The sequence below is a fragment of the Ammospiza nelsoni genome, chromosome 14 (assembly GCF_027579445.1).
Source record: "Ammospiza nelsoni isolate bAmmNel1 chromosome 14, bAmmNel1.pri, whole genome shotgun sequence".
Lineage (NCBI taxonomy): Eukaryota > Metazoa > Chordata > Aves > Passeriformes > Passerellidae > Ammospiza > Ammospiza nelsoni.
This window is the reverse complement of record NC_080646.1, coordinates 17,040,058-17,055,223: the sequence shown is the minus strand read 5'-3', so window position 1 is coordinate 17,055,223 and position 15,166 is coordinate 17,040,058. Positions and strand designations below refer to the sequence as shown.

The following is a 15,166-nucleotide window of genomic DNA, read 5'->3' as shown; positions in this document are numbered from 1 at the left end:
CGCCGTGCCACGCGTGCCTGCGGGCACCGTCACCGTGCCGCTGCCGCCTGTCCCCGCACGCACAGCCCGGCGCCGCGGGGTGGTGACACACGGAGGGGACAGCGACACCCAGCAGGGACAGGGGGCTGGCAGCGTTCCTGGGGATCCGCGGGCTCAGCGAGGGGCGGCGGCCGGGGCTGAGGGTGCTTTTGGGGTGGTTTTGCGGTGTGAGGCTGCCTGGCAGCAACTGTTAACGCTGCTCTCATCAGGTGGCACCCTGCCCTCGCACGGCTTGGCAGCCACGGGGAGGGATGGGACAGGCTGGAAGAGGGTCCTGGGGAACCTCTCCGGGACTCTCCTCACTTTTCCCAGAGTTTTGGGATGCGATAGATGAGGATTGGATGTGTTCAGCATCAGCACAAGGTCTGAAATGCTGCTGGGGAGGGCGGGGGGTCACTCAGCCCCCCAACCCCACCCCATGCAATGGGTCCGGGTGGATCCGTAGGGATGGAGGATCCAGCCTGCTGGACGAGCCCTGCTCCTGCAGCCTCCCTCCCCAACAGCATTCCCAAGAGTCCTGCCGGGGCCAGGAGGGCTGCGGCATTCCCGGGAATTATCAGCAGGAATATTAGCAGCCGGGGTTTTGTAATTGTTCTTGCCAAACATTAATGAACGGCCTCATTGCTATTAACGAGCCTGATTAGACCAGATGTTGAAAGCCTTTATTAAATATTAGCTCAGCTTTTACCTGGGCCAAATTCCCCTTGGAATTTTCGAAGATTGAAGGAAACTTCGTGCCAAATTCCCGAGCTCTGGCTCATTCCTGCTCATCCCAGATGCACTTCCCAAACTCCCCTGAATTTTGCCCCGCCTGGAGCAGCAGCCCCGCTGGCACGAGCATTTCCCTGCTGGGTGTCACCCAATGTTTATGGGATGAGCTGCCCCAGCCTTGCCCCTTTCTGCCCCTTCACCTCTCCTATCTGCCGGGCTCACCTCCTCCCCTCTGCCCCGCCACTCCTCCTCCTCCTCCTCGCTGCCTGTTTGCCCCGAGGAGCCGGGGGAAGCGAGCCAGCCGCCTTCTCACGCAAACCTGGCCAATCGTTAACCTGAGCCTGGCTCTGCCCCTGGCCCGGAGGATCCTGCTGCCACTGCTCCCGGGACAGAGGACCTGCTGCATCGTTCCCCAGGGATGGATGGGGAATGTCACCAACGTGTCCCCTCGCTCACAGCCTGCAGCTCCCGGAGTGGCCATGGAGGTGACAGCCCTCTCAGGCTGCTGGGAACAGCCTGGCCAGCCCAGAAAAGCTTTTTTGGGGAAATGCTGGCACCCACGTTCCACAGGCAAGCAATGCTGACAACATGTTCTACATCCTCCCCAAGGCAGGGCTTAGGGACCCCCTTCTGCCTCCCCGCAGCAGGCTCCAGGGCCCAGCCCAGGAGGAGAAGTCACCCTTCATGCCCTAGAGCTTGCTGGAGGGGAGAAAGGCCCTTCCCTGGCTTCTTGGGCAGGGTCCAGGCAGGGTCAGCACCATTTGTTAATGGGTAGCTACTGCCAAGGGCTTTTGCCGCGGGAGGAGGGAGATAAATACCCAGTGGTGCAGTGAGTGCAGAGATTAGACAGCTGTGGACACCCTGGTGGCAGGAGGAGAAGGACCAGGCAGAGGAGAACGAGGTGACAGGAGAAGGTGGTTGAGGAGACAGAGGAGGATTCTCCCTGCTCCTGGTGCCAATCCCTGCTGGGAGCCTTAGGCAGTAAAACCAACCAGGTAGGAGACAGCTTCTGTGTTTTGGGAGGGTTTGAACGTGGGTATAGAACCAGGAAGGTGACATTTAGGTGCCTCTGCTCACCCAGTGAGCTGTGTGTTCTCACAGAGCAGCTCTGTAACATCCCCAAGTCCCCAATACTGTGGCCAGCAGATCCATCCTCCTGGCTGTGACTCCTGATGGGTTTGGTGGTCCTGGAACCACATTCACAGAGCAGCTGCTGTTCCTCTGCTTCCCTGGGATTTGCTGAGCTGCAGTTTTCCATGCCGTGTTTTACAGGACTGCCTTGCCTGGGCAGGAGCCACGGCTGTGCCAGTGGGGGTTTGGGTTTTCTGTGGGGAAAGGGGTGCCACAAAATCTCTGACGGGTTGAGGACCGCCTTAAGGGATGGGTGAGTGTGTTTGGAGCCTTCACAGATCTCCAGCGTGTGCTGCTGGAAACCCTCAGCGCTGCAGGGGCAGCTCCATCCCCTGAGCTGCTATGGGGCTGTCACTCCCTGTCCCTGTCAGGAGCACCTGCAGGTGTCTCAGCCCAGAGACCAGCCCCAGCTCCTCACCCACCTTTGGTTTACTCCAAAGGGTTCTGCATGCCATTCTGCAAGGAAAGGGGTGCTGCAAAGTCTCTGATGGGTTGAGGAGCCGCTTAAGGGATGAGTGGGTGCCTTTGGACCATTCACAGATCTCCAGCCTGTGACACCGGGGCTGCAGGGGCAGCTCCATCCCCTTAGCTGCTATGGGGCTGTCGCTCCCTGTCCCAGAGTCAGGAACACCCGCAAGTATCTCAGCCCAGAGACCAGCCCCAGCTCCTAACCCACCTTTGGTTTATTCCTGAGGGTTCTGTGTGCCAGTCTAAGGGTCTGGTACAGGGAAAGGAGTGCTGCAAAGTCTCTGATGGGTTGAGGTCCCCGTTAAGGGATGGTTGGGTGTGTTTGGACCATTCACAGAACTCCAGCGTGTGCTGCAAAGGCAGCTCCATCCCCTGGGCTGCTATGGGGCTGTCACTCCCTGTCCCTGTCCCCCCCCTCCAGCGCTCATTCCCTCGCTGCTCCGGCTCTCCCTCACTGCGCTCCCTCCCTTAGGGCTGTCCGTGCGGAGGCGGCGGTGACAGCGAGCTCTGCTGCCATGTGGCCGCTGGGGAGCCCCGTGGCGGTGTCGGCCAGCGAGGCGCTGCTGGCGGCCGCCGCGTTGTGCGCGGTGCTGCTGCTGCTGGTGCAGCGGCTGCGGGCGGCCGTGCCCGCGGGGCTGCGGCGGCCGCCGGGCCCGCGGGGCTTTCCCGTGCTGGGCAACGTGCTGGAGCTGCGCACGGACGCGCACCTGGCGCTGACGCGGCTGAGCCGGCGCTACGGGGACGTGATGGAGGTGCGCATCGGGACACGGCCCGTGCTGGTGCTCAGCGGGCTGGACACCATCCGCCAAGCGCTGGTCAAGCAAGGAGAGGACTTCATGGGCCGACCAGACCTCTACAGCTTTCGCTTCGTCGCGGACGGGCAGAGCCTGACGTTCAGCCCCGACTCCGGGGAGGTGTGGAAAGCGCGCAGGAGGCTGGCCCAGAGCGCCCTGAAGAGCTTCTCCGTCGCGCCCAGCCCCACGTCGTCCTGCGGCTGCCTGCTGGAGGAGCACGTCTCCAAGGAGGCCGAGTACCTGGTCACCAAGTTCCTGCAGGTCATGGAGGAGCACAAGAGGTTTGAGCCCTACCGGTACCTGGTGGTGTCGGTGGCCAACGTCATCTGCGCCATGTGCTTTGGCAAGCGCTACGAGCACGAGGACCAGGAGCTGCTCAGGCTGGTGAATTCCACGGAGGAGTTCACTGCTGTCACTGCTGCTGGCAACCCCGCCGACTTCATCCCCCTGCTCCGCTACCTGCCCAGCCGCAGCATGAAGCTCTTCATTGACTTCAACAGGTACCTCCTCAGCTTCCTGCAGAAGAGGGTCAAGGAGCACTACGAGAGCTACGATGAGGTGAGAGCTGGCAGGACCTGCCCCTGCTCTCCTCCCCTCTCTGTCAGCGAGGTGTTTGTGTTCTGGCAGCCATTGTCTCTCCCCAGTCCTCCTCCTCCTCACAAAATCATAGAGAATTGTAGAATCATGGAATATCGTGAGTTGGCTCACACATGGATCATCCAATCCTGCTCCTGGCCCTGCACACACACCCCAACATCCCTGAGAGTGTTGTCCAAACTCTCCTGGAGCTCTGGCAGCCTTGAGGCTGTGCCAATTTCCTGGGGAGCCTGGGCAGAGCCTCACCACCCTCTGGTGAGGTGATGGGATAAATAGAAACTGTCGGGACTTCTGTTTTATCCGCTTCATTTTGTAGCAATCATTGCCTGTTTTGCTTCCTGGTATCCTTGTACCTTTTCCTGATGTCCCACCCAAACCTTCCCAGACTCAGCTTCACGAGCCTCTCAGTGTCTCCTCCATTCCCTGTGTGATGTGGCCAGTCTGGTGGTTGAACCTCGAGTTCCTTGGAGAACCCTCTCCTTGTTTCCACAGGGACCACAGGAGCTGAGGGATGGTGCTCCCCAGAGCTCGTGTGGCCCCAGGTTACCCCAGCACGCTGTGGGGCTGCCCAGGAGCACCCACCCCTCTGCAGCCCTGCTCCATGACCTTGCCTCCTCTTCCTCTCAGAACAACATCCGGGACATCACGGACTCCCTCATTGAGCAGTGCCTGGACAAAAAACTGGGAACCAACACGGCCACGCAGATCCCCAAGGAGAAGATCGTCAACCTCGTGAACGACCTCTTTGGAGCAGGTAGCCTTCACCTTTCCTCAGCTCTGGCAGATGCTCTCAGGTCTTCTCCAGCTCCTCCTGCCTGACCCTTCCTTGTCCAACAGCAGGGAGCTGGTTTGGGTCTAAGCTCTCGCCCTCCTGCTCTGGAAAAGTGAAGGGCATGGGTTATATAGCTCGGCTGAACCTCACCATTTAGAGTGGTTTTTTCTGGCTGAGGGATATGTCTGTGGGCTGATTCACCTCTCTGTGGAAATTCCCCCAGTTCTGGAGAAGCTGTACAAACCTGACACAACCCAGGAGCGGGACAGGCTGAGAGAACAGGATATTTTAGCAAAGTTTGTTATGGCAGAATAAAGCCCCAAGCCCTGCTGCATGTCCAGGATGTCCCTGGCCTCCTCAGCCAGCCCCGACTGCCCTGTGAGATGGTCAGCCCTCAGGCCAGGGTGGGTGCTTCTCAGGTTATGTGTTGCTAGAATGGCTCCTGAAGTATTAAAAGTCTTTTTACCCAGCCCCAAACTATCGGAGAAGTCAAGATTCCTCGGCTCTGCTTTTCAAGGTTGTTTATTTTCTCTTATCTAATACATTCTTTTTCGGACCTGCTAAAGTCTGTCCAGCAGGTCGGGTTGTGGCACAGTGACAGCCCTTGTGGTGGTGTTCCCTTTTTATACTAAGAACTACCTGTACTTTATTTACAATAATTTTCCAATACCTATCACCTATGTTAGACAGTCTGTCTCTATCCTAAACCAATCCAAAAGTGCCAACATGACAGCAGAAGATGGAAGACAAGAAGAAGAAGAAGTAGACAGGACACACCCAGATTCCTCCATCTTGCTTCTTGAAACCCCATTCTAAAACCCCAAAATTCTCCATTTTCACCCTGTGACAAATTCACTGTCATTCTACTCAAACTCTTGTGGCTTGCAAATCTTCACACAAAGTTGGTAATTGTTTCCATGGGCTAAAATCAAAGGCACAGGTGTGTTTGACTCTGTGCCAAGGCCTCTGAGCCCCCTGCCAGGGTCTCGAGCCATCCAGGGCAGCCAGAGGGATGTTCTGGGTCCCGACAGGAGCTGTGCTGAGCTCACCCACACCCCATCCTCTCTGCCCAGGCTTCGACACCGTAACCACAGCCCTGTCCTGGAGCCTCCTGTACCTTGTGACGAACCCCAACATCCAGAAGAAGATCCACGAGGAGCTGGGTGAGTGCCTGCCCCACATCCCTCTGGGCTCTCTTTGCTCAGCCCTGGTGCTGACCCTGTCCTGTCCCCCTCCCCAGACCGCACCATCGGGCGCGAGCGGCGGCCGCGCCTCTCGGACCGGGGCACGCTGCCCTACACGGAGGCCTTCATCCTGGAGATGTTCAGGCATTCCTCCTTCCTGCCCTTCACCATCCCTCACAGGTACGGGCTGGGACGCCCAACACCTTCTTTGGGGTTTTTGACGGCTGTGAGGGGGAAATATTCCAGCTTGTTGCCCTTATGGGGTTGGATGCTTTGTTTTGAGGGTGGTTTCACCCCACAAACCTTTGCTGGCAGAACACCCCTGGGTTTGTATTTTCTTTCCTGCCTTGGGAGGAACCACATCACAACTGATCTGGAATGAGCTGTGAAGTGAGACTGGAATTTTTCTGGTGGAGGAAAGAGAAGCCAAGACTCTTAAACCTCCCGAATACAATCTGGGGTATTTCCTAGCCAGTCCTAAGGGCAGAAAGAGGGCTTTGAAGATGAAACCCCTGCAGGACTCCCTGGGCTTTGGCTTGTCAGGAGCTGTGGGTCTCCTCTAACTTCTCTTTCCCCCCATGTTCCCTTCAGCACAACAAAAGTGACGGTGCTGAACAGTGGTGGGCTGGCACAGCTGCTCCAGGGACGAGGTGGCCTTGAGGCACCATGTTACAGCTCGTGGAGGACACAAGTGTCCTCACAAAACCACCCCTTTGGGTCACACCCTTCAGGAGCAGCCTGCCAGTCCCCTGAGGATGCAGAAGAACCTGCTCTCCATCTTTTCTCTCCCCAGCACCACCAAGGACACGGTGTTGAACGGCTACTTCATCCCGAAGGATCGCTGCGTGTTCGTCAACCAGTGGCAGGTGAACCACGATGAGTGAGTACCGTGAGGCACAAACCCTCCAGTGCTGGCAAACAGGTCCTTTCCTGTGCTGGAAAACAGGGCCCCTCCTGCAGTGACAAACAGGACCCCTCCTGGTGCCAAACCATCAGGGATGTTCTTCCCAACAGTTCCCACCTCTCTTGGTTTGGAAAGGCAGGAGTCTGCTGAGGAAGGCAGGAGCCTCCCCTGAAATGGAGAATGTGAACCCTCCCCACCCCTCCCAATTGCTATAAATTTTGAATTAAGGGGCTCTCAGGCAAAAATATGGGAGCAGGAAATAACAGTTATTTAATAGGGAAAAAAAAACAAATAAAAGGATAAAATAAACAGTGCAGTGCACTAGAACAACACTGACAGAGTCAGAACCCAACCTGACACCCTGTGGGTCAGGGTGTTGGTGGAAGTCCCACTGGAATTGTGGCTACAGCCCTCCTGCAGTGTCAGGGGTGGTTCTGGTGGAGCAGGGATCTGTAGAGCAGGATGTATTCTTCCTCTGAAGATCCAGTGGAAGGAGAGGCAGCTGCTGCTCCTCTGGGGAATCCCGTGGAGAAAGCCGTGCTGGTGTCTCAAAACCTCTGGATTATATCTGGGTAGCAATGCTTGGCTCCTCCCTCTGGGCTCACATCTCCCAATGGAATGCTGTAGTTCTTATCAGCCATGCAGTGACATTCAATAGCTGTTATCAGCAGATGTCCCCTCCAGAGGGAGGTGTGAATGTGGTCACTCAAAGAGAGAGATAAGGCCAACTGCCCACTTGACAAAGATAATCTGCCATGCAGATGGTAATGGAAAACATCTTGCAATCTGGAGCACCACCTTCAAGTGTCCCCCTGACACCCATGCCCAGGAGAAACCATCTCAATACCCGATGTTCTCCCTTCCAGGAAGCTTTGGAAGGACCCAGAAACCTTCAACCCCGATCGTTTCCTCAGCGCTGACGGGACCAAGGTGAACAAAGAGGACGGGGAGAAGGTGCTGGTGTTTGGCCTGGGGAAGAGGAGGTGCATCGGGGAGAACATTGCCCGCTGGCAGGTGTTCCTCTTCCTGGCCACGCTGCTGCAGCAGCTGGAGTTCAGCATCTGCGAGGGCGGCAGCATGGACATGACCCCACTCTACGGACTGTCCCTGAAGCACAAGAGGTGTGAGCACTTCCAGGTCAGGCAGCGCTTTCCCACCAAGGGCAGGAGCTGAGCAGCGGGAGCAGACATCTCCAGGGTGTCCTGTCAGCAGACCTGAGTCTGGAACAACTTTGTGGGGTTATGGGATAAACTGAAACCATCAGGACTTCTGCTTTATCTGCTTTGTTTTGTAGCAGTTGTTGCCTGTTTTATTTCCTGGTGTTTCTAGTGTTGGATATTCCATTAAATGTTCGCTATTCCACCACACCCAGTCTTGGATATTTTCCTCAGGGAGTCGCTCTCTGATGGATGCAGGACAGCCAACCCATGGCATAACCCCACATCCCCCATCAGAATTACAGAATTATGGGATCGTTTAGGTTGGAAAAGGCTTTATCACCATCAAGCCCAGCAGTGCCAAGGCCACCACTAACCCATGTCCCCATGTGCCACATGTTTTGACACCCCCAGGGATGGCGACTCCACCACTGACCACCTTCATGGTCAAGAAATTTTCCCAATATCTAAGCCTCCCCTGAGGCAACTTGAGCCTTCATACACCTCCTCCACCATGGTCGGTGGTGTCCCTGGAAGACACAAGGGAGGACACAAAGAAGGACACAAGGAAGGGCACAAAGAGAAACACAAGGGAGTACACAAGAAAGGACATAAGGAAGGACACAAGGAAGGATACAAGAAAGGGCACAAGGGAATAGACAAGGGAGGGCACAAGGAAGGACACAAGGAAGGATAAAAGGAAGGACACAAGGGAAGACACAAGGGAGGACACAAGGAAGGACACCTTCAGCCCTGGCTGCTGGGAAAGCCAAACTGCTGCTGTTCCGGGCTGGAACAAAGGTGTTTTCACGGCAGGAAAATAATGACACCCAGGAATTGCTCCAGCTCAAACCCAAGAGTTTACATTGGCTGCCAGTCAGCCCATGCCAGCAGAGCCAGATGCCTCCTTTTCCCCAGCTTTGCACGCAAAGCCACCGCAGCCAGCCCCAGCACCTGGCAGCAGGGATGACACGGGGACAGGCACCACCCCGGGGCAGCACGCTCTGTCCTGCACCCATGCCAGGGGAGGGTTCTGCCCCCACGGCCCCAGACCCCGAGCAGCGGGGCTGCAGCCAGAGCTCCTGCCGTGTCCAAATGCCAATCACTCATCAGGCATTGCACAAAAGCTTCCCAGAAGAGGCAGAGATGAAAGCGCGGTGGGGAAGAGAACGGGGAAGCCGATTGCCCAAGAATTCGGGGAGATCCTGGCTTGTCCAGACCTGCCAAAGCAGCCTGAAGGAAAAGCAGTGACTCTGTGTGTCCAGGCCCTGCTTGGTCACCAGTTTGTGGTGGAACACTGAGGTGACACAGCCTCAGAGCCACCCAAATTCTTTGAGCCAGCACAAGCAGCTGTTGGCATCACACCAGCTTTGTCTTCCCCACTTGATGTCATGATCCCAATGTTGTGGGAAAAACACTGGAGAGGAAGATCCAAACCTGCTGTGGGCTACCAAAGGAACTGGAAAAAACATGGAAGGATGCTTTAGGACAACCCATGAGGTTTACCAGCCAAATAACAGCTCCACCAACTATGACAAGGACCACAGGTCCCAAACCCACTTCCCACAGGGGACATCCCACAGGTCAATGCACCAAAATCCCAAACCCACTTCCCACAGGGGACATCCCACAGGTCAATGCACTAGAGTCCCAAACCCACTTCCACAAGGGATATCCTACAGATCAAGGCACCAAAATCCCAAACCCACTTCCCATGAGGAGCATCCCAAAGCCATCATTCCCTTCCTACAGGAGAAGGTGTTATCATCCACTGGAGGTGCACCTCAGTGCCTAACCTGGTGACTCAGAAGATCAGTGAGACTCATCAGTGCCATGCTGTCCCCACAGGGTGGACTTAGCCCCGGGGGGACACGCAATGCTGGCCCTGCTGTGGGACCACAGGTCTTGTTTGCTGCAGCCCTTGCGTGACTCCTGTGCCCCAAAGGCTGGCTGGGTGTGCTGATAAGGCTGCAATAAGCAGGAGCAGATAGAAAGAACAGAGGGAGATTTTTTTCCCCCTTTGCAGATGAGAGTTTTATGGCCCCAGGGCAGATAAGCAGCTTAATATTAACAACAGTGGTGTGGAACAGCTTCTTGTTGGTGGGAGGGCTCCCCAAGATCCATTCCTGGAGGGCTGATCTGTGTCAGGATGGAGCAGGGGGAGGGAAGAGGCTTGAGGGGGGAGGAATGGGCAGGCAAATTATCCTTCCCTTCTCTTCATGGGTCTTGAGGCAAAGCAGCCACCTTATAACTCCCTACCTACATTTAGCACCTCTCCCTCTCTTGCTGCTGATGGAACCATCCCACAGAGCTGTGGAAGACCTTTCCAGGCATTGTGCAAAGGCAGGAGGGACCCCTGAGACCTTGGTCTGAACCCCCTGCATGTTCACCACTCCTTGGCCATCCCTTCCAACAGGCCAGACCCCAGGAGAGGCCCCAGCTTTCCTGCTGGGCTCCACAAAATCACAGCATGGAATCTCCTCAGCTGGAAGGGACACCAAGGATCATCAGTCCAGACACCCCAACAATCTCACCCTGTGCCTCAGAGCACTGTCCAAACGCTCCTGGAGCTCCTGGGGCTGTGCCCATTCAGTGCCCCACCACCCCGTGGGTGAGGAGCCTTTCCTGGTATCCAGCCTGCACCTCCCCTTTTCACCATGGCTGCTGTGGAAGCCTCAGCAGCTCACAGGAGGTGAGAGGCTTCAGTTGCCCTATCTTTGCCTGCCCCTAATGACCTTCCTCAATTAAGCCCTCCAATTACTGCCCGGGCAGTCTGTGAGCAGCGCGGTTTCGTTACTGGAATCGGGGTGGTGATAAGCCAGGGAAGCTTTGATCACTCCATGCAAAACTGCTTTTATGGTTGGTTTTAAAGTGAGTCATGAGTCCAGCCACAGCAGCAGGGCTCCAGCTCCATTTCCAAATGCTCCCAGCACCCTCATTCCTGCAGGAAAAGCTCTGGGCAGACACAGGCTTCTCCCTCTGCCTGATGCCAGCACTCGGGCTGGTGGCACCTCCTCGCTGGGGAAATCAGTCCCTAGCCCCAAAATGGGCCAGAACAACCACTTGTGACTCTCCTGGGGGGAAGAGAGGAGTTGCTCTAACACCCAACAGCCCTCCCAATTAAAAGTGAACCCTGCATCTCTAATTTCTATCCTTTGGCTCTTTGTGATCTGTTATCAGGAGCCATTCCCCGTGGGGATTAATAATTCTGTGTCTCACTTTTGCTGTTTGTCCCCTGCACTAGTGACAGAGGAAAACCCCCCAACACCATGCACAGAACTTCACACTGGTTTCTGCCTTTTGGAAGGGATAAAAATCTCTGCTCAGCCTCCCTGAGCAGCTTCTGGGGTGCTGGAGCTGGTGGGTGAGGGAGCTGCTGGTTCTCCAATCCGTCCAGGCTGGACCTGTGGGTGCAGCAGAGCTGGATCCAAAGGAGCTGGGCACTTTAAACCCAGCATGTGGCTCTGCTCCAGCAGTGCTTCCAAATCAGCCTGAACCCTTTTCCCTGTTGCCCTCCCTCCTCCCGGGGGAAGGAGGCAGAGTTTGGGCTGATCGATCGATCGATCGCCCTGTGCCATTCTCAAGGGTGATTCACAAGGCACCTGTGAATCAGAGGGCAAGCATGGAGTTTGTCCCCAGGCTAGAAGGGAACAGCAGAGATGCAGAGATAGCTCCTCCCTGCACGCAAAGCCCTGCTCAGGAAAAGCTCTGGGATCCCAGGAATTCCCTCAAACCTGTACACCCACCCTGGCAGGATTTTCCATGGGCTGAGAGATGGGAGCACCAGAGGCCACCAGGTCCCACAAGCACTGGCAGTGTGAGCCAAAAGCCTCTGGGATGGTGGATGCTCCCCAAACTCTGCAGGATGTGGAGAGCTGGGATGCACTCGGGGCTGGCTGTCCCCTGGGTGTCCCCAAGGCTGGCCCTGGTGGCAGTGCAGCAGTGGGAGGTGGGGGTCACACAGAGGGACAGGTGTCGCAGACAACATTTATGAAAAATGCTTTCCTTAGGATTTTTCCTCTTGAGAAGCTGAGAGGCCTCAGGAACAAAATGTAAACAATGGTTATCTGCTGCTGTGGAATGCAACAGGTGCATCTGTGATTGGTCTCATGTAGTTTTTTCTAATTAATGGCCAATCACAGTGAGCTGGCTTGGACTCTCTGTCTGAGACAGAAGCTTTAGTTATCATTCTTTCCTATTCTATTCTTAGTTAGCCTTCTGATGAAACCTTTTCTTCTATTCTTTGAGTATAGTTTTAATGTAATATATATCATAAAATAATAAATCAAACCTTCTGAAACATGGAGTCAGATCCTCCTCTCTTCCCTCATCCAAGAGCCCCTGTGAACACTGTCACAGGACAGGCTCTCATGTCCCCCCCAGAACTAGAGGTCTCAGTTGTCTGCCCCACTTTCACCCCTAAAATCATCTCCCTGAACCCCAGCAGGGTGGGTAGAGCAGGGCTGGGGCTGTCACGGTGGGGCACACAGGCAGAGGGGGACACAGAGTTGGTGGGGGTCCCTGTTGAGAGCCAGCGTCCCCATCCTGCTCTCCAATTAAAAACATCCCGGAACCAGTGGAACGAAGGAGAGCCCTGAAATGAGGCTGTCCCCCACACTCAGGGGGGTTTGGGGCTGGCATGGGGGAAGAGGGACCCCGAGAGGCAGGGCTGGGATGGAGAGAGCAGGATCCCAACTCACTGCAGCTGTCCCCGAACGCCCTCCGGTGGCACCTGTGACACAGCTCCGCCAGCGGCGCGGAGGAGCGCCGGGCGCTTTCCTGCGCAGGGGACACTTTTTGCAGGGTGGGACATTTGGGGAGGGGGATCTGTGGGAAAGGGACCCCGCTGCAGAGCATCCCGGAGCGCTGGGAGCCGCAGAACCGGCCAAACCAAACCCGGCTCCCTCCGGGGCTTTTGGGGCTGGAAGGTGAATTCTGCAGGCTGGAAGGTGAATTCTGCAGGCTGCAATGAGCCGGGAGCTGTCGCGCTGGCCTTATTCGGCTGCTCGCAGCCACTGCCTGCGCTGTCTCGTACATCCCGGCAGGATCGCTTCCCTTTCCCTGCCCGCCCCCTCATCCCGCCCTCGGACGCTCCGAGCTCCGCAAGGAGCCCATCCAACCCGCCAGGGATGCAGAGCGGCGGGGCAGGCGGTTTTCCATCCTTCACTCCGCCGGGATTTCACTCTCAGTTCCTCCTTTGTTGCATTCTTGTCCCCTTTCCTTTATTTTCTGTTTCTCTGCCGATCCCAGCCGGCTGAAGGGCCCCCCCCCCTCCTGGAGATGGAGATGATGGAGATAAATGGAGATGGAGATGGAGATGGAGATGATGGAGATGGAGATGTCCATCCCAGCCTCGCTGCCCGTGAACCCATCCTTCACTTCCAGCCAGGGCATCACCCACCCTCAAACCCAGACGCTTCCAGGGAAAAATTCCAGCCAGGACTGGAATCCCAAAGGGCTCTAGAGGGGACTGAGCCCATCCGAGGTGGCCCCAGCCTCGGGGGAGAGGAGGAGCTTTGTCTGCTCCATCCACTGTCTGCACCTGGAACCTGGGCTGTGGAGGAGCCAGGAGGGACAAGGACCTGGCTGGGACCCCTGTGGCCACCACGGTGGTGGCATCTCCTGTGTGGAGGAGCCAGGAGGGACCTCCATGTCCCCCTGCACGGAGCAGCCTCAGCCCGATCCCCGCACCAGCCCTGGGGATGCTGAGGCTCTTGGGGCTTGCGGGGCAAGATGAGGATTTTTTGTGGAATTCCCGTTCCCAGCCACCCCAAAGAGGCCGAGACGGTGCAGGCAGAGCTGGGTGCGTGCAGGGCAGGGCAGAACCGGGTGGGTGCAGGGCAGAACCGGGGCGGGGTGGCTCGGTGACCTCGGGTGCATTTCTGGTGCACTTTCAGCTGCTTTCAGTTCCTCCCAGAAGGAGCCTGGGAGAGGATGGAGCCCCTTCCACACGTCCCCGAGGCCAGAGGAACATTCCAGACGCCGGGGGGAACTCGGGGCTCACCCCAGTAATGCATCCCCGGATCTTTCCTGCGCGCTGTTGGAGCTAGGATGTGCTTCCCAAAGATGGGCTGGGCTTGGCACCCCGCTCCCGTGGCTGCTGCGACCTCCCTGGTGCTGCACCCCGACTTTCCCTGTCCCCTGCGGTCCCTTTGTCCCCATGGAATCAGGGAATGGGTTGGGTTGGAAGGTACCTTAAAGATCGCCTATTCATTCCATTAATTTATTTTATATTATTATATCATATCATGTCGTTATATGACATTACATTATGCTATGCTCTCTGGTATGTTTATGTGATGTCATGCTATTTATGATCAGTTATTTAAGCAATTTTATTGCATTATTGTTAATATTAATAACAATAATTCTACATATAATATCTCCTAGGACTACAGAATCAGGGAATGGGCTAGGTTGGAAGGGACCTTAAGATATTTTTATATATTATATTATATTATATTATATTATATTATATTATATTATATTATATTATATTATAATTTTCATTGTAATTTGACCATTTTAACGTTCTTTATTATAGACTTTGTAACGCTTTTTATTCTTTTACTGCCATTTTAGCATAATTTCAGTACTATTTGCACCCATGTGAGCGCACACCGGGCAGGAACCGCGGGGTCGGTCCCGGTCCCCGGGCTGCTCCTGGTGCGGGTCCCGTTCCCAGTGCGGATCCCGGTGCCGGTGTCATTCCGGTGCGGGTCCCTTTACCGGTCCCCATGCGGGCGCCGGTGGCAGTCCCGCTCCCGGTGCAGTTCCCGCTCCCATTGCCGGTGCGGCTCCCGTTGCCGCTGCCTGTTCCATTCCCGGTCGCGGTGCGGCTCCCGCTCCCGTTTTTGTTCCCGGTCCCGCTACGGTTCCCATTGCCGGTGCAGGTCCCACTACCCGATGCCGGTCCCGGTGCCTGTGGGGATGCGTTACCGGTGCGTGTCCCGGTGCTGCTGCCGCTGCCGTTCCCGGTGCGTGTCCCATCCGCGGTGCGGGTCCCGCTGTCCCCGCTGTCCCCGCCGTTCCCGCTCTCGGTTCCTCTGTCCCCGCTGTCCCGCTGTCCCTCTGTCCCTCTGTCCGTCCCTGTCCCCGCTGTCCCCGGTTAGTTGCGCTACCGGCGGTGACCACCAGGTGGCGCCGCGCTCCTCCCGCTGCCCCCGCCCCGCCGCCGGCGCGGTGCTCGCGGCGCATGCGCGCTGCGCTCGGGGCGCTCCGGTTCCGGGCGCAGCTCCCTCCGTCCCTCCTTCCTTCCCTCCCTCCCTCGGTCCGTCCCTCCGGCCCCGCCGCCCCGGGACCCCCCGCGCCCCGCCCGCCCCGCGCCCCCCGCACACCCGCCGCGCTGGGCCCCGCCGCGCTCCGGCGGCGGCGGCGGCTCCGGCTTCCCCCGCCCCTTCCGCCCCCCC

At 56.9% G+C, this 15,166-nt stretch overlaps 1 protein-coding gene across 1 annotated transcript; it reads left to right on the top strand.

Moving 5' to 3' along the window:
* The first annotated feature begins 1,605 nt into the window (after window positions 1-1,605).
* Window positions 1,606-7,965, top strand: LOC132079501 (cytochrome P450 1A5-like). Its single transcript, XM_059482169.1, has 7 exons — window positions 1,606-1,745; window positions 2,822-3,701; window positions 4,368-4,494; window positions 5,586-5,675; window positions 5,753-5,876; window positions 6,490-6,576; window positions 7,467-7,965. The coding sequence occupies exons 2-7, from the start codon at window positions 2,865-2,867 to the stop codon at window positions 7,771-7,773; spliced, it is 1,572 nt and encodes a 523-aa protein (XP_059338152.1). The 5' UTR covers window positions 1,606-1,745; window positions 2,822-2,864; the 3' UTR covers window positions 7,774-7,965.
* Window positions 7,966-15,166: the final 7,201 nt, after the last annotated feature.

What these genes read in the sequence shown, in the direction of transcription:
- LOC132079501 (XM_059482169.1), top strand. Translation starts at nt 2,865, where the DNA reads ATGTGGCCGCTGGGGAGCCCCGTGGCGGTGTCGGCCAGCGAGGCGCTG. An exon ending in GAACGACCTCTTTGGAGCAG is followed by an intron (nt 4,495 to 5,585) that starts GTAGCCTTCACC and finishes CTCTCTGCCCAG; the next exon opens with GCTTCGACACCGTAACCACA. An exon ending in CCCTTCACCATCCCTCACAG is followed by an intron (nt 5,877 to 6,489) that starts GTACGGGCTGGG and finishes TTCTCTCCCCAG; the next exon opens with CACCACCAAGGACACGGTGT.